This window comes from Paralichthys olivaceus, chromosome 9 (genome assembly GCF_024713975.1).
Source record: "Paralichthys olivaceus isolate ysfri-2021 chromosome 9, ASM2471397v2, whole genome shotgun sequence".
NCBI classification, from domain to species: Eukaryota; Metazoa; Chordata; class Actinopteri; order Pleuronectiformes; family Paralichthyidae; genus Paralichthys; species Paralichthys olivaceus.
The window spans coordinates 1,218,571-1,240,489 of record NC_091101.1 but is presented as its reverse complement, the minus strand read 5'-3'; the positions used below and the strand labels follow the sequence as shown (position 1 = coordinate 1,240,489).

At 39.3% G+C, this 21,919-nt stretch overlaps 1 protein-coding gene and 1 pseudogene across 1 annotated transcript in view; one reads left to right on the top strand and one right to left on the bottom strand.

Moving 5' to 3' along the window:
* Positions 1-18,626, top strand: part of LOC109637328 (dual specificity calcium/calmodulin-dependent 3',5'-cyclic nucleotide phosphodiesterase 1C-like) — a 105,114-nt gene extending 86,488 nt beyond the window's left edge. Inside the window, exons 11-12 of the mRNA XM_069531810.1 lie at positions 8,063-8,308; positions 14,080-18,626. Of these exons, the coding sequence (XP_069387911.1) occupies positions 8,063-8,308; positions 14,080-14,258 (425 nt within the window). The 3' untranslated portion in view covers positions 14,259-18,626. The remainder of the gene's footprint in view (positions 1-8,062; positions 8,309-14,079) is intronic.
* On the bottom strand, positions 4,416-7,919 carry LOC138411393 (uncharacterized; annotated as a pseudogene).
* Positions 18,627-21,919: the final 3,293 nt, after the last annotated feature.

Here is a 21,919-nt window from a genome sequence, read left to right as displayed (position 1 = left end):
GCAATTTCCTCACCAACGACTGCAGCCAACAAGTGGTTTTGGGACTGTTGCATTTTAACCATAACAGACGTGGCTCCAGCCATCCAGACCGGACATGGCTATCGACTTAGTATGATCCACCGCTATGACAGGAACGGCAACTCCGGTAAGAGCAAGGGAGGAGGGTTATGCATGTACATCACGAAAGCTGGTGCAAAAATGCTTAGACTGTAGATAGCCATTGTTCCCCGAACTTGTAATATTTGATTGTAAAATCCAGACCCGTCTATCTACCCAGTGAGTTTACCGTCATCATGGTAAGGGCTTTGTACATACCACCCAATGCTAAAGCTAACATAGCCCTGGGTGAGCTGCACAAAGCAGTGAGCAGCCACCAGAATTCTTATCCTGACGCTGTGCACATTATATTCTTCAATACTTTAATCATGCTGACTTAAAGTCAGTGTTCACCAGATTTGAACAACATACTAAATGTGCAACTAGGGGTGTAAACACATTGGACAGAGGCTATAGTAACATCCCAAAAGGCTACAGGGCAACCCCTGTACCACATCTGGGTCTGTCTGACCACATGGCCATACTGCTTATTCCTGCATACAACACCATCAGGAAGAGAACCCCACCAGTTACAAAAACCATAAAAACATGGCCAGAGGGTGCATTAAATCAGTTGCAAGACTATTTCGAGAGAACAGACCGAGTATGTTCGAACACCAGTATCTGGAGATATACACCACGTCCGTGCTCTCTGGAGGCGACGAGACCGTATACAGGGCTGAGGTCCAGAGGCTTGGGGGGTGGTGTGTGGACAACACCCTGGTCCTCAACACCTCTTAGACGAAGGAGCTGATTGTTGACTTTAGGAGAAGGAAGTCTGACCTGCAGCCCATCTACCTCAACAGGGAATGTGCAGAAAGAGTGACGAGATTCAAGATCCTGGGGGTGCACATCCAACACCTAGGTGGTGGTGAAGAGGGCCCAGCAGCGACTCCACTTCCTGAGGATCCTCAAAAGGATCAACCTGAAGAGAGAGCTGCTGACCATCTTCTACCGCTGCTCCATTGAGAGCGTGCTGACCTACAGCATCTCTGTGTGGTTCTCCAGCTGCACCACAGCACAGAGGAAGGCGCTGCAAAGGGTCAAAGAATCATCGGCCGCCCCCTCCCCTACCTGAAGGACCTCTACAACACCCGCTGTCTGAGGAGGGCACGCAACATCCTCAGAGACAACACATCCAGGACACCGGCTGTTTGAGCTGTTGCCCTCACGCAGAAGGTTCAGGGTCCTGAGGTCACGGACAAACAGACTGAGACAGTTTTTACAACAAGGCAATAGCAATGTTAAATGCAAATGTAAATATTTGACTCAATCATGTGTCATTTCAGCTGCAGGCCACGTGCAATAACACTGTGGGACTTTCAACCCTTTTCTTTTCTGTACATCAGGGCATCATCGATGCAATAAAACACATGTATATTATCCAGTTATATCGGTACACTATCGGTATATAGTATCTATTCTGTACAGTTTGCCACTTCCCCAAAATAAAACACTTAGTGTAATATCTGTTTAACGGTGCAATATATCACTAATGCATATTACCTGTATGTATCAGTACATTATCGGTACATTATCTATTCGTATAGTATATTCGCATCTTTAAATGCCTTTGGTCCTGGAATCCCCTTATTTTTATTTCAATTTGTGTAGTGGATTGTGTCTTGTTAATTGTATGTTTGGCATCGAGGAGGACTGTGCTACAATTTCGTTGTGTTAGTGTACGAAGTACGACTGTGCAATGACAAAGTCTTTTGAATTTGAATTTGGCAGATTTATTGATTAGTGCAACATACAGATTATTGTTGATGCTCTCAAATTTAGTTTTAGTATATTGTTTGGATGTTTTGGGACAAGGATTCAGAGATATTTAACAGTTGTATGGTTAAGGGGTAGATCCCCAACCTCCGCATCCCAGTGGCTTAGAGCCACAATCTTAAGACTTAAAGACTTATACCAGTTAATGGAGTTGCCAGAAATCTTGCCAAATGTGTTGATCATGTTGTGGACTGACCAGAGGGAGGTTGAAGAGTGAGTTAAATATAAGAGGATATCATCTGCATATAAATATTAAATAAAGTTGAATGGTAGGTTTGGCCAATCCATCTGGCCTTGAGACTCTACCTCTTTGAGATAGGTTTCTTGTAATATATAGATGTCAGATTTCAAGAAAGAGAGAGAGAAACAAAATTATAACGAAAAAAAACTAAACAAATAAAAATGGGAAAGGGGAAAAAAGGGTTGGGGTGGGTAGGAGGGGGCATTGTTACTTGTTGTGGGGACAACGAGGTGTAGGTAAGGTGTTTTATTTTTACTGTACCAGAGTCAAACAATCAATAAGGGAAAAATAAAAACATTAATAAAATTAATTAATTAATAGGAGGGACAGCATGCAATAATATTTAGTAACACACATAGTAGAACACACACTATACCTACATCAGATCAGATCAGAAATACTTTATTAATCCCTGGAGGAAAATTCAAATGCACTTATGTTTACGAACACAATGCATACGTATAGTATGCACACACAGCGCTTTACAATTTATTGCCATTCACCCATTCAAGGTGTATCTATGGGCAGCACGTTTTCTTTGAGGGGCAATTTGGAGGTCAGTGTCTTGCATAAGGACACTTCGGCATAATGATGGGGAAGACTGGGATCGAACCGTCACCTTCTGTTTAGAGGGTGACCTCTGCTGTTTAGTGAGAATGGTTATGAAATAACTATTGCTATTGCATGAGCAATTGGATGATTGGTTAATGAATTACTTAGAAAGTAATTGCTACAGCTAAAGGTGCTGTCAGTTGTCTTAGTGTTGCTGGTGCAATGTAGGCCCTGCATTACCAAATATTTGAAAAATATTTTTGGGTATCTTAGTCCACTTAGATTTCAGTAATTTTTGGTCAGAGAATGAGGAGGTGAAGGTGCTTAAAGCAGTATAGGTGGTGATGTTACTATCATAGAAGAGTTGACTGACTATATACAGTTTGTCTACAGAAAGTTTGACTGTGTTGTTTCATGAAAGGTGGCAGTTTTTTCCTTCTGTCCTGAATCTCATAGGGATACTGATTATTCATGCCCAAGGTCATTTCTCTCTGTTCCTTACTCTGCTCTTTACCAACTCTTTTTGTTTGTAAGTTGGTTCTTGTGACAGTGTGATGGACTCGTTGGAAGGTGATTTTTCCTGAGTTAGTTTCAGGACTGAGCGTATGAATTCCATTATTGTGTTTTCTTGGGTTTGTTCAGTTATTCCAGAGAATATTAGATTGTCACAAATACTCTGATACTGGATGTCCAAAATGGTTTATTTCAAGATTTTGTGTAAGGTGGAGATGTTGTCGACCTGAGCAGAGAGTGTGTTAGGTTTAAGCTCCTTATTTTTTATCTGTAGTGTTCTGAAATGTGACTGGTTGAACTCAAGGCTCACCTTAAGATCCTTTATGTCCACGTGAAATATTTCCAGAATTGACAGTTTACTGTTTTCTAACTGTAGCACCAGCATCTGGTGAAATCGCTTGAGGGCCAATGCATTTCAGTATAGTGGGCAGTGGAATGCAAGCTACATGCTGCTTAAGAACATTGAGCAAATACATCATCTTTAGATAATTAATTTATTGAAAAAAGAAATGAAAACTGAATTGTAGTAGACATTGTTATAGATTAGTCTAATTATTTTGATGTGCCAGGCTTTTAATGTCCATTGCCAGCCACAGTCCAAAATCAGAGCTTCTGGCAAATGAAAGGATGACTTATTTGTAGTAAATAAATACATAATGTTGATTATATTAAAGAATATTTTAAACCAATGGGTTTTCTTTCAATGCCAATGCTATTAATAATAAATCAAAATACTACAGGTGATCTTGGTCGAGGTAATTCTGTAAAATGAAAAAGGAATTTTTTCAAACCTATCAATTCAAGAAGAAATCAAAAAATATCAAATCACAAATGAATCACACACACACACACACACACACACACACACACACACACACACACACACACACACACACACACACTAACGCACATACACATGCACACCCAGGAGCTAAATTGGCACATTAGAGATAACAATGTAACAAATTAATTAAATTCGCATTAGAACAATCTGAATGTCACATGTCACATCATATTTCAACAGGTGTAGAATGGTCAATGATATTCAATTCAATTCAATTGTATTTGTATAGTGCCAGATCATATATTATCTCAAGGCACTTTACATAGGTCAGGACCTTAAAATCAAAATATAGAGTTCCCACAATGAGCAAGCAATTTGGTGACTGTGGAGAGGAAAAACTCCTTAATTAACAGGGAGAAACCTGTAGCAGAACCAGGCTCAATGTGGGCGGTTTTCTGCCTCGACCGGTTGGGGTGAGCAAAGAAAACAGGGGAAGGAGATGAGAGATGGGTGGGAAAGAGGGGAGAGAAGAGAGAGGGATAGTGGGGAAGTAGGGGAGAGGGGGGGCGAGAAAGACCAGGAACACTTGAGCGCCATCAGGTATCAGATCTGACTAGTTAAAAAGTGAACAAAAGTGTAAAGACTATTAATTATTATGGATAACAGACACATTCGATAGCATAATGAATTACTGCGATATTGTAATTAGTAATAGTAAAGTTGTTGTCCTGAGGTTCCGGGGTCAGAGATATCTGAAATGAGAGAGAAAAAGAGAGAGAGAGACTATGGGAGTACAAAGTGAAATACTAATTGACATGTATTAAAATAAATAAATGAATGAATGTGGGGGGGCAGAGAGACAGAGAGAAGTGGAGAGGTGCTCAGTGGATGATGGGAGTTATTCCAGCAGTCTAGACCTATAGCAGCATAACTACTCACCTGATCCAGAACTAACTATAGACTTTATCAAAATGTAATGTTTTAAGTTTAACTTTAAATGCTGAGATGGTGTCTGCCTCCCAAACCCAGAGTGGGAGTTGGTTTCACAGGAGAGGAGCCTGGCAGCTGAATGCTCTACCTCCTGTTCTACTCTTACAGATTCTTGGAACCACAAGAGAGCCTGTGTTTTGTGAACACAAGTGATCTATTTGGATAATATGGTGTTATTAGGTCTTTGATATATGAAGGGACTTGATTTTTAAGGGCTTTAAATGTGAGGAGCAGGATTTTGAAATCTATTCTGAACTTTACAGGGAGCCGATGTAGAGAAGCTAAGACAGGAGTAATATGATCCCTCCTTCTAGTTCCTGTCAGCACTCGTGCTGCGGCATTTTGGATCAACTGGAGACTTTTTACCGATTCTCATCCTGATAATAAGGAATTACAGTAATCTAATCTAGAGGTAATGAATGCGTGGCCTAATTTTTCAGCATCCTTCTGAGACAGGATGTTTCTAATTTTGTTAATATTGCGCAGGTGGAAGAAAGCTGTCCTAGAGACTTGTTTTATGTGTTGGTCAAATGATATGTCCTGGTCAAACATAACTCCAAGGTTCCTCACAGTTGAGCTGGAGGCCAAGCTGACACCATCCAATGTAACTATATGTTCAGACAGTGATTCTCTAAGATGTTTAGGGCCACTTACAACAACCTCAGTTTTGTCTGAATTTAGAAGTAAGACGTTTTGGGTCATCCAGGCCTTGATGTTCTTGAGACATTCCTGAAGTGATTAGATTCATCATGCTTCAGAGAAATGTACAGCTGGGTGTCATCTGCGTAACAATGGTAGTGTATATGCTGCTTTCTCATGATGTTGCCTAAGGGGAGCATGTATAAGGTGAAGAGTATCGGTCCAAGGACAGAACCTTGTGGAACTCCATGACTAACCTGCATGTGCATGGAGGGGTTGACGTTAACAAATTGAAACCTATCTGATAAATACGATTTAAACCAGTCTAGTGCAGTTCCTCTGATCCCTATATGTTGTTCTAGTCTCTGTAACAGGATCTTGTGATCTATGGTGTCAAATGCTGCACTAAGATCCAACAGGACGAGTACAGAGACAAGTCCATCATCTGAAGCCATGAAAAGGTCATTAGTGACTTTCAATAGTGCTGTTTCTGTGCTGTGATGGATTCTTAATCCTGACTGAAATTTGTCCAGCAAACCGTTACTATCTAAGTAATCACACAGCTGGTTAGCAACTGCTTTTTCTAAGATTTTTGAAATGAAGGGCAGGTTTGATATATAATTTATAATCAAAGTAAACCTCTGGATCAAGTGTAGGCTTTTTAAGCAGAGGTTTAATAACAGCTACCTTAAAAGCTTGAGGTACATAGCCTCTTAACAAAGATGTTAATCTGATTTAATATGGAACTGTCAATCAGGGTGAAAATTTTCTTAAAAAGTCCAGTTGGGACAGAGTCTACTTGACAAGTTGTTGGTTTACATGATGAAACTAATGAGGTCAGTTCAGGAAGGTCAATAGAATAAAATTGGTTCAAACATAAATCTGGTTCTATGGTTTCAGGACCAGGCAATGTTTGTATGTATGTGCTATTCAGTGGAAGGATGTGGTGGATTTTATACCTGATGGTTATAATTTTATTTGTAAAGAAGCTCATGAAATCATTGCTTCTCAGAGTTAGAGGAATAGATGGGTCAGTAGAGGTGTGACTTTCTGTCAGCCTGGCTACAGTGCTGAAGAGGAACCTGGGGTTGTTCTTATTTTCTTCTATTAATAATGAATAATAAGAGGTTCTGGCATTTCTATGTTCTTTTTTGTAACATATCAAGCTATCCTTGCAGGCTAGGTGAAAGTCATGATTATTGGTGGAATGCCACTTCCTCTCTAGTTTCTGCGATGTCTGTTTTAGAACATGTGTCTGAGAATTATACCACGGAGCTGATATCCTCTGATTTGCGTCCTTTTTTTTTAAGAGGTGCGACAGCGTCAAGGATTGTTTTTAATGAAGCTGCTGTACTATTTACTAAGTTATCAACTAGTGTGGGGATAGAGTTTTCATAACTTTCCTGTATTGTTCTGACACATGGCTGAGAGGTAAGTTCAGAGGGAAGCAGTTCTTTAAATTTATTCACAGTTTTATCAGATAAACACCGACTATAATGGAATTTCTGTCCAGAATCGGTGTAATTAGTAATTGTAAATTCAAATGTAATTAAAAAATAGTCGGACAGAAGAGGGTTCTGTTGAAATAATATTACATTTTCAATGTCTATGCCATATGTCAGAACACAATCAAGAGTGTGATTCAGACAGTGGGTGGGTTTATTCACATGTTGAATGAAACCAATCGCTGAAACTGAGACTGTTAGAAACGAGAAACTTTAAGAAACAAACTGAGACTGTTAGAAACAAGAAACTTTAAGAAACAAACTGAGACTGTTGGAAACAATAAGAAACATTAAGAAACAAAATGGGTGGGTTTATTCACATGTTGAATGAAACCAATCGCTGAAACTGAGACTGTTAGAAACAAGAAACTTTAAGAAACAAACTGAGACTGTTAGAAACAATAAGAAACAAACTGAGACTGTGAGAAACATTAAGAAACAAACTGAGACTGTGAGAAACAATAAGAAACATTAAGAAACAAACTGAGATTGTGAGAAACAATAAGAAACACAGTGACTGGTCACTCCAATTCTCGACAGTTTTGACTGGTGTTCTATTTTATCCTTCTAAATCATATACTTTTTTAAGTCTTTTTTTTTAATACAGAGGCTGTGTTGAGTAATAATAATATAATATCATATATATTGTATAATAATATAATATATATTGGTTAATCCAACACAGCCTAAGCTTGTGCACAACATGATACAAAATGAGACATCACTGAAATTTCTGAGCTGTCAGAACCAGTTGGGACCAGTCAGACAGTAAAAGAGTTAAATGTAGGAATTGACAGAGTTTGAGTTCCAAATTAAACATTCTTTGATACTGCAATGATTTTAATCTCTGTACTGGACAGTATTACTAGTCTTGTGAATTGACAGACCAACATTAATGACTAAATTTGTGTGTGTGTGTGTGTGTGTGTGTGTGTGTGTGTGTGTGCATACGCACACTGGTAGACCTGGAGAGAGAGAAGGAGGGAGAGGAGATTGGTCAGGACAAAAAGCAGACAGCAGAGGGGATAAGGTCAAGGAGAACTGTCGAAGGAGCCAACACAGGAAAGGAAGTGATGAAAAAAGAAGTGGGCCAAAAGCAAGAGGCAGAGAACAAGATGAAGCAGGAGGAGCAAAAGCCTAAAATGGAGGATGGAGATCAGAGGAAACCTGATAGCACTACAGAAAACCAGGAGCGACAATGTCAGAATGGTATGCAACCTGTCTGCATTTTCACTTATTATTATTGTAATTGTTATTTTTATCATTGTGGATTCAAAGTCACAATACAAAATACCAGGGGAAAAAAAGAGGCATATCATTCACATAATGTAAAAAACCAAAATGAAAACAAATATCTGTATGTTCCTTGGTACAAAGGTGAATAAGCCCGAGCACCAGGACACAGCTGCTTTAAAAAAATACTGATAAGTATTCTGCCATGTTGCGCAAAACTAGCAGCAGCAAACTCAGTGTAAACAAAGACAGCTGATCGTCAGCTGGCCTACGGCTGCGCGCCTCGGTGACGTCACCCCAGTGAAAGCCCGGGATGTAAACAAAGCAACTTGGACTCACAGGGGACTTGTGCTGGCGATTTATAGTAAATAAAGAGTTTCGCGACAGATAATGTGTTATATAGAGGCTGTATTGTGGATGCCCCAGTCATATATGCCGATCGCGTGTGGATCTAAAAGCGTTCGAAGGACTCCAAGTTATTCCAAACCTTTATGGGTGAGTAGATCTACATACCATATGCTGGAAATAAGGACCAGGTTGAAAAAAATCGAACTTCTCCTTTAAGTTTGGGGAGATGAGTGTGTGAGGTGTTGGTGCCAGGTTAAAGAAAGTAGTTAGATGTATGCAAAGAAAGTGAACAGCATAACAGAACTAACATTAGCTTTCAAATAACATATAACCAAATATCTCAACAAAACAAGTCAAACTTATAAACATCACATGAAATAGAAATAGAATTAAACAGTTCTTTGCTTAGCCCAGTGTAATAATAAAGCCCAGTTGAGATTCACTCAGAGTGTGAATCGGACGTCCAGCTTCGGTACCTTAGCTCCCACAAACGTCTCGGCTGTGTAGCCCCTGCACTGCATCCTGGAAGAGCTGAGCACCCGCCACATTCGTTCATCTAGATTGAACCACGAAGAGGTCTTCAACTACTTTTGACTCAAGGAAAATGTTGTGGTGAAAACTAAGTTTCACTCGTGGTCCAAAAGTCCAAAAACTCAGTCGAATAAAAAGCAGGAGAAGTCCACTTAAAAGCAGCAGAGTTTATTGTCGACAAAAAACCCGAGAGCACTCAGTAGCAAGCCGGAGCTTCACCAGAGAAGAACTCTGCCTAACAGTAGTGTGGTGCTTTCTTATAAACCCTTTAGTGACCACACCTGTCAGCATTTCATTGGTTATCATTATTTTGGAGACACACGTGTCAGTAGGTCATTGGTCTATCGTTTTATCGTGGGCACACGTGTCATCATTTCATTGGTCAATTTTCTAGCTCTGGAAATTTCCACTGGGCATATTGGGATCTTACACTAGTTTTTCCCAGACATGTCCAGGCATGTCTATTTTACTTTTAAACAGTTTTGCTTATTCTTGACACCATTATCTTTTGTTTAATCAGCTTACTATTTTTAAAAAGATATTGTTCTTACATTTGACACCATTATGTTTCAATTCGGTCAGATTGTCTTTTTTAAAAGATTAATATTTCTTCACACAAGTTATACAATCACCTCATACTGCTTATTACACACAGAATATATGGTTTGATTCATAATTACATTCACAAACTTATTGTAATCAGTAGTAAATCATGTTTCAATCAGTAGTAAATCATGATTCAATCACACCTTAGTTTGTAGTGCAGATTCTTAAAGGTATATAGTGACATTCATAAGTGACATGGTTTAATGGCCAAAAATTATACTACAAAAACTCCTGGATGCCTGGATCCACTGAAGCTTCCATCCTGCCCCCACTGCTGAATGAAATCTGCACTGAAGTTATGAAATTAATTTTTGAGCAATTTATTTTACAAAATAAAGCCATCTCCCCTGCACGTGATGTAAACAACACCGGCAAGCTGGCTCATGTTTCAGTACTTCCTGGTGACGTCACTCCCACAGGATTATGGGAGCTGTAGTCCCAGCTCCAGCCATGGGTTTAAGGCTCTTGTAGCAACAATTCATGATTCCCATAGGAATCAAATTCTAGCAGGTAATCTGTTTCATTATCCTGGAAACATTCAATTATATGAATATAATATCTATATATATATGCAAATATACATATAGGCAAAAATGCATATATCAAAAAGAACATATCTCCAATAGGCCATGACCTTTGCTTATAAAACCATATATATGTATAGCTCGATGTTTTCAGGTTGGTAAAGTTGTGTTGTTTATCAAGAGTCATTCTCTCTGCACAAGGAAATGCTGGGAAGGAGTAGAAACACTGAGTTCTATAATAAATTAAGATGTTGCGGTATCCCAGACATGCTTGCTGGGAATTAAAATTGATGGTTTACAATCTGCTGTAAGACATAGTTTGCTAATGTTGGCAAACTTATCTGCAAAAGAACCATACTTATGAACTGGAAACTGAAAAACCTAATTGTTTCTGTTTATAAAAAAAAGAAAGAAAAAAAAGGGGGTTAAAGGACCTCATAGCTGATAATCATGGAACGTGCAGCCTCAGCACTGCAGGAGCATTACTGAGACAATGATTTACAAGAGCCATGGACACAAGAATATAAACAATAGACATTTAGGTTAAGGCTCTGTTTTATGAAGATTATGAATAGAATACATATAGAGCAATAAGCACAGTTATTAAGGATGATTGATGCATTGTACCCCAAGCAAGGAACTATATTTTATTTTGCTGTATATATTTTGCCTTTAACTCTCACATACTGTAGTGTTGCCGTGATGTTGGTGAATATTAATTGATTAAGGATATATATAAAAAATAAGTAAATTAAAATAAATTAAATTAAATTGATAAAAGTTAATACAAATAAATAAATGAAAATAAATTAATGAAATTAATCACAATTGATATAAATAAATAAAAATCTCAGCCCTCTAAATCCGGCGTTCTCTTCTCTATACCATCCTGAAAATGGTAGATATCATTTTTCATATACATTTCCATAAAAACATCAATTAAAAATAATAATATATGATAAACAAATAAACAAAAAAATAATCATTAAAAATATAGCATAATTAAAAAATACATAAATAAAGAATATAAAAATGTCATAATAATAACAAAATATAATACTGTAATTAAATAATTAATTGCAGTGACTTGTCGGGAAAGGCATGATATTACAGATGCCTTGTAAATCATGTCACTTTACCTGGAATATTATGTCGTTTTGGTATAAATGTTGTTCACTTATGGTTGCCAGAGTAGCCTTGCTTCTTCATCACCCTCTCAGATATGCTAAGCTAGTTTCATTTCAACTGTTAAAAGCCTTGTACCTCTGAGAGAGCCATCTCCATGCCCTTCCACAATTTGGAATATCTCAGTGTAACCCTCAATATTAAAGTATCTCTGTCTGACAAGTTTTTTAACATCAGAGCAGATGTTAAATCCTAGTTTGTTGCAGACATTGTCACTATAACAAGAGTCTGCATCAGTTTCTGATTTAGCCCTGTCTATTGGTTTAGCGGGCTTCTTCATTAAGGTCTGGCCAACCAAACCCGATGGTCTTCATCTAAATCCTACATAGCAGTAGATAGATCAAGAACAAAGTACTTGTGTCAATGCTGCTACAATAGAAATAATCTATAAAGCCTCAATGATTACAGTCACACCCAACATTTAGCTTGGCTTTCTATATCTGTATTACTAATTTGTTGTCAAGGTCAGTCAGAGTAGTGTCATTGAAGATGGAAGCAGTCTTGCCAGAAATCTGCCTCTCATCTAATCCTCTGCATGACCTTGCCCTCTAACTTTAGAGGAACACATAAACATAGCATTTTCAAGCACTCAAAGAATGAATACTTCTGAAATATCATTGTTAAGAATAATACTGCTTTTGTTCTTTCTCCTCTATGAAATAACACTTGCATTGCTCTCCAACCAATCTGGCGACACCCTTGCCAACAATGTTTGAAAACCCATGATGAGATCTCCTCAAAGCTTCACAATCCCTGCCAGAGCTGTGGCCTGACACCTGAACACTATTCCCCACACTCTCTTAGAAGTGGCACAGCTACAACTGCAGCTCTCCATCATCCATGCTAACCATGCTATGTCAGACAACACAAGAAGGAATATTGTTGCAATTGCTGTACACTTGATGCTTTAATAGGTACTTTCTGCTTCCTAATTCCATTATTGCATGCTGTATCGTGGAGACCCCCTCATCTCCGCGGCTGAGGCGGTTGCTTTTGTGAAATGTATCTTCTCCCTTCCCACCCCCTTACGCTTACGCTCGTTCCTCCTGTTGGGCCCTGCATGAGCTGGGCGCAGCTGCCAGTGGACAACCTCCTGTCTCCACGTTGTCTGCATTCGTCCAGCTCCGGCGCAAGGTGATGAGCGTTTTGGGCTTCATCGCCTGGGATGACAACACAAGGCGAATGAATCCAAGAGCTCTACTGCACCCATGTCACAGCATACATCGCACTCCCATCCGTCATGGGAGAGGGATCCCTCACATCTGAGGTTTCCCCCTGTTAATGGGTTTTGGTGGTTTTCCTTACTGTTGTTGAGGGTTAAGGACAGAGGATGTCTAACTTGTCAAGCACTATGGAATGAATCATCTCTTGTGAATGTGCTATACAATGTGCAAAACATTTGATGATTAATATGTTTGTGCTTTACAGCCTAGGTTTAAAGTGTTCAGTGTCCCCACAGCAACGGTGAACCTAACTAGGTAGTAGATTCTCCAGCAGGCCAAATCCCCTACAGAGAATGGCCACGCATAGCAGTCCAACTAGGTAGTATGTTCCCACACAGCCACGGAGCTTCAAGGGAACAGCTCACTGAGGCTGGTCTCAGGCACACACAGAAGCTTTACTAGGTTGTATAATTTCCTGCAGGCCAGTGCGTCTACGGAGAATGGTCACCCCGCGCGAGGAATGGTGCACACAAATAAAATACTGATCCTTAATGTCAGGCTCCGAATTTGTGCAGTTTTGGGGGGTTACAAGTATTTGCTCGTCACTCCCATCATATCTGTGTGATCATAGTTCAGGCAGCCAACTCGAGCTATGCTGCTCCAATCATGTGACACACATCATGTGAAATGCCTCATTCTCCACAATCATCTTTTATACACACCCACCTTATTAGGCAGCCTATTTAAGCAGAGATAAATTTCCCATCAATCCCTTTGCTCGCACTGCTGCTGTAGTATCGCTACCAGTTGCTTCAGTCCCTCCACCACCTAAGCATCCACCTGTAGGCTCCCGGGGGGTTACAGGTATTTGCTCCTTACTCTTATCATATATATGTTATCATATTGGGGGAGTGATTGAGTCGGAGCCTAGAAGCCAAACACAAACTATTTTCTACTACCGCAATAAATGGTTGAACATGAGTTGTCTAACTGAACTACTGATATGGTAATTTTGGTTGTAGTTATTAGTGCAAATTTTGTGAGACTAAAATCAGTCCTCTGAAGGAATCCTCTTTAATGTAAATTAAAGTTATCATTTAATATTAATATTTTAATATAAACAATTTAATTAGGCTGATAATGGTTTTGTCTGTGTTTGTTGGGGAGTATATTTACATTATTGCATTTTATTTCTCACCACCACTGCAATTAATACACAATTTTAAATACCCCAATAATAATTGATGTTCAGAACTCTACATGCTTCAAGAACCCGACAGAATTTAACACATATTTGATATGTTACAGATTGTATATACACACACAAAGATTTGCATGTAAAAGGCTAGATTGTGGTTCCATACTAACTTCAATTTTGTTTTTTGTACAGACCCTCAGCCTTGTTGCCCTGTGATTCAATACTGCAAGAGACCTGGCTACTGCGCCAGCTCCTACCAGCTGGCAAGCTCAAATGTCATGGAGATGCGGCCCATTGATGCCAGAGGAAAAGCCAGAAGACTGCAACACATCTCACTGCGTTGCCAAAAGTGTACAACAACATATCTGTAACCATAACAACCTTTTTATCTCATGTAGGTCATCATTGTTACATTGCTAGTGCTCTCTCGTCATGTTTTTCCCCTTTACCACTGCCATCTCTTTTTGCTATGTGGTCCTATCACTTCTTTTGAATCTCTTAAACTTTTTTAATGAGGGGGTCTCACTCAAATTCATAGTTAGAACCCTTCTGTTTTGTGCAACATTATATGGTCCTCCCAAAACCATAGGACCTATTTATTAGATGTTGACTAAATGCTATCTTGGAGAGGATACATCCATGGGTTATATTGTGATGTGAATAACCATGCATTCATAAATATATGTATATATATATAAAAGTAGTGCAAATATCGTGCAAATATTGTAAGGTGCAGAGAGATGAATTATGACAGATGGGAGGAGTTTGAAAGTCTTATGGTCTGGGGGATGAAACTGAAAATGGCAGCAGACAGAACAGTTTATGGTTTGGGTGGTAGGGGTCTTTAATGACCCCTCGATCCCGGACTCTGAACTGAACTGTGAACCCCTAGGAACCTGAAGCTGCTGACTCTCTCCACCATAGTCCCATTGATTGAGAGGGGGGCATGTTTATCTCCCTGTCTCTTTCTGTAGTCCATGATCAGCTCCTTAGTTTTGCTGATGTTGAGATGGAGGTTGTTGTCCTGGCACCAAGATGACAGGGCTCTGACCTCCTCTCTGTAGGCCATCTCATTGTCGCCGGTGATCAGGCCTATGACGGTTGTGTTGTCCGCAAATGAAATGATAGTGTTGGAGCTGTGGGTGGCCAAGTAGTCATGCGTGAACAGGGAGTACAGGAGAGGGCTGAGCACGTAACCCTGGGGGGCACCGGTGCTGAGAGTCAGGGTGGAGGATGTGGTGTTGCCTATCCGCACTGCCTGGGGTCTGCCAATCAGAAAGTTCAGTATCCAGTCACAGAGAGTGTTGTTCACATCAGTGATGACCTGACCTGGACTCAACACACACACTCCATCACAAAGACGGGCAGACAGTGGCTCTTCTTGCCCCGCAGGCGGAGGCTCACCATGGACCCCAGGATTCTTTGCAACTTTTACAGGTGCACCATTGAGAGTATCCTGACTGGCTGCATCACCACCTGGTATGGCAGCTGTAGAGCCGAGTCTGATTGGTTGGACCACCACTGAATGGTCCGAGTCACCGGTCTGTCACGTTATAGGAAGGCAGCAACAGAACTGGGACGTGATCTGATTTGCTGAATGAGGGGTGAGGGAGGGCCTTATATGCATCCCGGAAGGGAGTGCATCCTGATTAGTGTCGCCATGTGGCGGAATGTACACGGCTGTTATAACGACCAATGTAAACTCCCTCGGGAGGTAATAAGGTCGGCATTTGATCATTAGGTGCTCCAGGTCTGGAGAACAGCCCGAAGAATCAATCAATCTTTAGTAAAAGAGTCTTAATCAATGAATTTAATATATTTTCCCTTCCTTTGAGGGGTGGCGCCCCAATTTAGCTTTTATCAATTAAAGTTATTATATAATATTAATATTTCAATTTTTTTTAAAATATTTTCCTGAATTTATTGAATGCCCAAAAGCACACCATTTAATGGTGCCACATTTAAGGTAGAATAATCACAACCAATGGCTTGATTGTGCTCTACATTTAGGGACTATGTAAAGACTGTTGGTGGCATGTCTGGTGGGGTATAGGTATGTTAGAGCTGAATGTGAGTTGATTCTATACATTTAGGAGTTTTTAATGATTTTTTTATTCTGAAAAAAAATGGGTGGCGAGGTTCGTTCTGAGTGAGCTGCAGTTAACCTCTATCCTTTTTGAAGCACTTGACCATATAATTGAAAACGAAAAAAAGAACAGAAATTCAAATTTAAGTCTGTAGAAATTGCTTCATTAAATTTGGTTTTAGAAAAGCTAAGTACTTCTTTATTGATATTTTTCATCGCATCTTTACCTATATCGCATATCTATATGCCTTTTCATAACAATTAACTGTCTAAGATAAGACAATGCTCCCCTGGTACAGCACTCAGGTCCACAAATATATACCAATCATCCGCCTCTCATCATCAAACCAACCACCAATATCAGAGGCTGTTGTGAAAACAATGATGCAAAATAAAAGGGCAAGTCCCAGGTCTCAGCAGAAACACAGATATTTTACATTGCACATGTTCAGGGTGACCCCCACTGTCTGTATGTCAAGTTTCAGAAGATTTTACTATAGAAGTTTGGAAATAAATTGATGTAAGATTTGACTTTTTTATAGGACTCATAATGTGAAGTGTATTATTATTAAAAAACTCTTGAGAGGTAACAAAGATATTCAAATGCAGTTATGTTCAGGGGGACCAAACTGTCTCTATATACAGACCCCCACTATCTGTATGCTAAGTTTCAGAAGATTTTACCGTGGGATTTCTAATAAAATTAAAGGTACAGTTTGCAACAATTTCATTACTGTCATGACTCTGGACTCTTTGCCTTCTGTATGCCTTCTGTAATATATTAGTTTTTATTATAGATTCCTTGTCTATTTATACCTTTTCCTGTGACTCTCTGCGTTGTTTGTGATTGGATTTGTGTTCTCCCTGAGTTTTCAGTTTCTTGTTTTATTTTGAAGTTTTTGCTCCTTGTGTGTTTCCCACTTTACTTCCTGTCTTAGTTTTTTTTTCTGCCCTTGTGATTGTCTGCACCTGTTCCTCATGTGTTTCAGCTGTGTCTAATTACTGCCACCTCACCAGTGTATATAAGTCTCTGTGCTTCCATATGTCTTTGTCAGTTCTAGTCTTTCATTGTCATTTCACCACCCCATCGTTGATTCTCCTCCCTTGCTTGTAATTTTCTAGTGTTCCATTGCTTTTTCTGTTCAGCCTTTTTTGAGTTTCTAGATTTCTTTGGATGCCAGTGCTTTTCTGCATGGACTTTTGGGTTTAGTTTTTATCTTTGAGAACCTTGCTTATTATTGAAGGTCACCTTTTGTTTTACTACCTTATTTGCTCTGTGTCTTTGGGTCCACCTGGTTCAACACAACCTGAGAATTATGGCACTCTTAACTTGCCATTATATTATTATAAAAAAGCATCCTTCTGAGGTGACACAGATATTTAAACTCATGCATGTTCAGGGTGACCCCCACAGTCTGTATGCCGCTGCATAAATATGACCACCATTGCTTCAGGATCAGGACAGATGCACACATTAAAGGTCTTGTCATCTTTTACAGAGTCAGAGTTTCCTGTTGTTAAATTGAGTGCAGGTCAGTGGGAGAGTGGAGGGAGGACTACTTGCGTTCAATTAAACAATAAACAAACACTAATCAGACGTTATCAGGACGTGAACAGTATTGATATTTGATCTGAGTTTGTTGATTTGCTTCAGAGTTTGAGGCATATATTATGCACCATAGGGTTAGGTAACCCATCAGTGTTAAAGTGACCTAAACAATCTGCATTCATGATCTAAAACCAAAGATTAATAACTAAATGCATGTGGTTATCAGGGGCCAGGCATGTCTACACTGATACAATTAAGGCAGCACACCAGTCTAAACTGAATGTATGTCAGATCAATGTGGAGAGAAATGACTGACTGTTGTGTGAATTTTCAATTGAAAACCTTATTTTGTACAGCACATGTGTCATAACAGTAACAGTAAAATACCTTTCAAAAGCACAAATCATGAGGCTGGTGAAGAAGCACACTTCTAGTAGTCAAACAATGATAAAAAATGTATGATGTATAGAAATAAAATTCTTTCATACATCAATAATGGTTTTATAATCGAATTGTGAGGTGCCTAGAGATTGACACCCCTGGCAACATATACTTGAACCATCAATGTCCTTCAGAAGATGAGTGTATGTAGACAACTGGACATGTTTCTTCAAGATGTTTCACCTCTCATCTAAGAAGCTTCTTCAGAACTCAAGAAATTACTTTGCATGTTAAAGTCAGGGTCTGTGCAGATGAGACAGAAATTTGCCTCAATTAGAACCACGAAAAACTATCAAAAAAGACGATTGACATTTTTTGGCAATATGATAATGGCATTGATTACAGGTTATAAGCTTTATCACTTTTTACATTTCTAGAACAATAACAGGTTCAAATGTCAACATATTCATGTACAGTACCATCCCTATTCCACACTAGGGGTGTAAAGATTCTCCAAATCCATGGTTCGGTTCAGACCTCGGTTTCTGAGCCATGGTTTGGTTTATACATCATTTTCATTTTGTCTGTTGGTTATGCTGCCAGTGTTAACAACAGAATGCTGTCAAAGGGAATAACATAATGAGACTGCTACTATGCTACTATGTTGTACTATATTTAGTACTTAATATGCTGCATACTTATATGTTCTGTCTACTTATTTGTTTACGCTTGGGATCAGAGAGAAATGGCATTTCAGTCCCATCTATTTCCTGTACATAGTAGAATTGAGAATAAAGTTGACTTTGACTTCACTTTGCTAACGTCAGCTTGCATTAGCATTCAAACAACTACCCAACCTTAGTAATAAACCTCTACCACAAAGAAGCAACAATTTTTTTATATATCAACCCTAACCCTATTCCCCAGTGTACAGACTAAATAATCAAATGACATTTCTTAATAAATTTATCTGAAGACAACTCATCACTTGTTAGAAGACATTTTGATGCAGTGGTGCTTGAAAAGGGAGAGGTAAAGTGAGAGGTATTCACTTTAACCAAAACAGCAGTTTAAGATAGACTGCAATTTGTTTAACTGAGTGACAGTCAGTTGCTTTTGTTAGATATAAATAGCCTACCACATTTTGGGGGGGTTAGGGTTAACCCATAGTTCAGATTATATGCTTCAATTTTTTTCAGAATATAGGACAAGATGTTGAATATCCCTTGTACATTTGAAGGTCTTCTGCACAATTTAGGTTAATTATTGGAGTTAGTGGCCACCAGTGGATGTTAGGGACATAACTCAGTTGTGCACCTTAAGGTCATCAATTGTTTCGACAGGATACCCTCTTCCAATGATACAGGCCAAATTTGAGGGTATGCTGAGGCTAAAGTTAAATCTGACTGCCCTGCTCAGCATGAGCAGATGTGTATGTAGAAGACTGACCAAATTGTTTCTCTAAAAGGGCAACTATAGGTTTACGATTATTGCTCTGTGACTTTAACTTATGGCCTCTTGAAGCCTTAACTTTATGGTATCTCTTGGCATATGGTTGGGTCTCACATCTGGTGTCTCTTTAAGGGTCATCCACAGAAACCTGAAGGCAGGCTGTCTCCTCCACTGATTAAGACACCAGGAGGGTAATAGATTCCTCTACACACCCAATGGGAGGGGGCTGTGAGTTATGAGTACACATATTCTCCTCTGTTCTTGGCTCATTTGTACATGTCATTCAGGTGACGTGTACTGTGAGTCCATCTGCAGATGCTGAATTAAACTTGTAGAAAGTGTAGAAAATCCATCAGACCAAGTAGCACAGAGGCACTGTCTTTCTAGGAATCAAAAGTCAGAAGGGAAAATGATTCTCTTCACTGGGTGCTGAGTGACAGATGTGTCAGCAGGGTAAGGTTTCAAACTTATGTGGAATCAAAGAAGCTTCAGTTCTTTAATCTTAGAAAAGTCAGATAGTTAACTGGATTAACTAGATTGAAAGTTATCACTATCCTTATATACAGACTTATGGATCTTTTCAGGTCAGGGCTCTGATGAAGTGTGAGCAATTTGCGGCCGACTGAACAATGTACAGTTGAGTTAAAAAAACTTCCAGTTTCACAGTGAATCAATAGGTGGTGCAATTACCCTGACTAAATTTTGACACATGGAGCTGTTCAGGTTGCATCTCTGAGAATAAGGATATAAAAGTTGGATGACCTACAATTTTCTGATGCTAAATTCAGACAAGACTGAAGTTCTTGTAATTGGACCCAAAAACCTCAGAAACTCTCTTTCTAGAGACGTAGTTACTTTAGACGGGATCACCCTCGCCTCCAGCTTCACCGTTAAGAATCTCTGAGTTGTTTTTGATCAGGATCTGTCTTTTAATGTCCATATAAAACAAATTTCAAAGACTGCTTTCTTCCACTTACCAAAATTAGACGCATTGTATCTCAAGCAGATGCAGAAAAACTAGTCCACGCATTTGTTACTTCAAGGCTGGACTATTGCAACTCTTTGTTATCAGGTTGCTCCAATAAGTCTCTTAGGACTTTGCAGCTAATTCAGAATGCTGCTAACTTGTTTATTATTGTAGCATTGTTACATATTACCACCACTGCTACTGTAATCATTGTTTTTCATTGTAATTGTACAATATGTTTCTGTTGCGTTGTTCTGTACACGTGATATCCATTGCACGTCTGTCCATCCTGGGAGAGGGATCCCTCCTCTGTGGCTCTCCCTGAGGTTTCTTCCACCTTCTTTTCCCTGTTAAAAGGGTTTTTTGTGGGCAAGTTTTTCTTCACTCGAACCGAGGGTCTAAGGACAGAGGGTATCACTACCTGTACAGATTGTAAAGCCCTCTGAGGCAAAATGTGTTTTGTGAATTTGGGCTATACAAATAAAATTTGATTTGATAGTTTTTAATTTTGGTGCAGATTGAACAATGAACAGTGGAGATAAAAACAACTTAATTTTCACACTGTTCAGTAGGTGGCGCTATGACACTGAGTTATTATTGACATAAAGAACTGTTCGGGCCAGGACTGTGATCATTGCTTTAAATATTGGTGCCGATTGGACAATGCATAATTGAGTTATGACAACTTTGTCTCCTTTGGTGAAGGATTAACCTTCACTGCACCTCAATGTTTACATGATTTGAGCAAATGTCACAATCCTGACCATGTTCTTATCACTTGTCTGAGCTCATCTGAGCTTTATATTGTAAAGCAGCGAATAGCAGTCCAGCACAAAATAAAGCATGTCACTTCCTGTTGCCAGCAGGTGGGACTGTGAGGATGAGTCAATATTGACACATGGATCTGTTCAGGCCGGGACTGTGATCATTGCTTAAAATTTTGGTGCCGAAATAACAATGCACAGTGAGTTATGACAACTTGGTCTGCTTCAGCGGAGGATCAACCCTTGCTGCATCTCAATGTTTACACAGATTGAGGAAATGTCATAATCCTGACCATGTTCTTAGAGCGTGTCTGAGTTCATTTGAGCTGTATATTGTAAAGCAGCCAGCAGTAGTGCCTCAAAGTATAAAACATGTCATTTCCTGTCGCCAGCAGATCGCGCTGTGAGGATGAGTTTGGCGAATCATCAAACTTTGATGCCATGCCACGGTCGTTTGATTCAAAATAGAAAATTAAGGTAGTTTGGCCAAGAAATTGCTAAGAATAAATGGTGGTGCTGTGACGATGAGTTAATTCTTGGCCAAAAAATCTATCCTAAATGACCAACTTCCTGTTTGGTCTAGCATATCAACCTATGAAAATGTTTTGTTTGTAATGAATGATGGGTCAGAGTCCCAGACTTCGTGTGCAGGTTTAACCTTTCAGTTCTGAGATCCAGAGTGTCCTCTCACACAAGTGATCTTGCCGACAAAGCTAAAATTGTGGTTTCAATTTCTGTGACTCAAGCACAAAGTCAAACACTTCTTTCCGCAAGTTTAATTCAGCATCTGCAGATGGACTCAGTTCACATCAACTGAACGACATGTACAAATG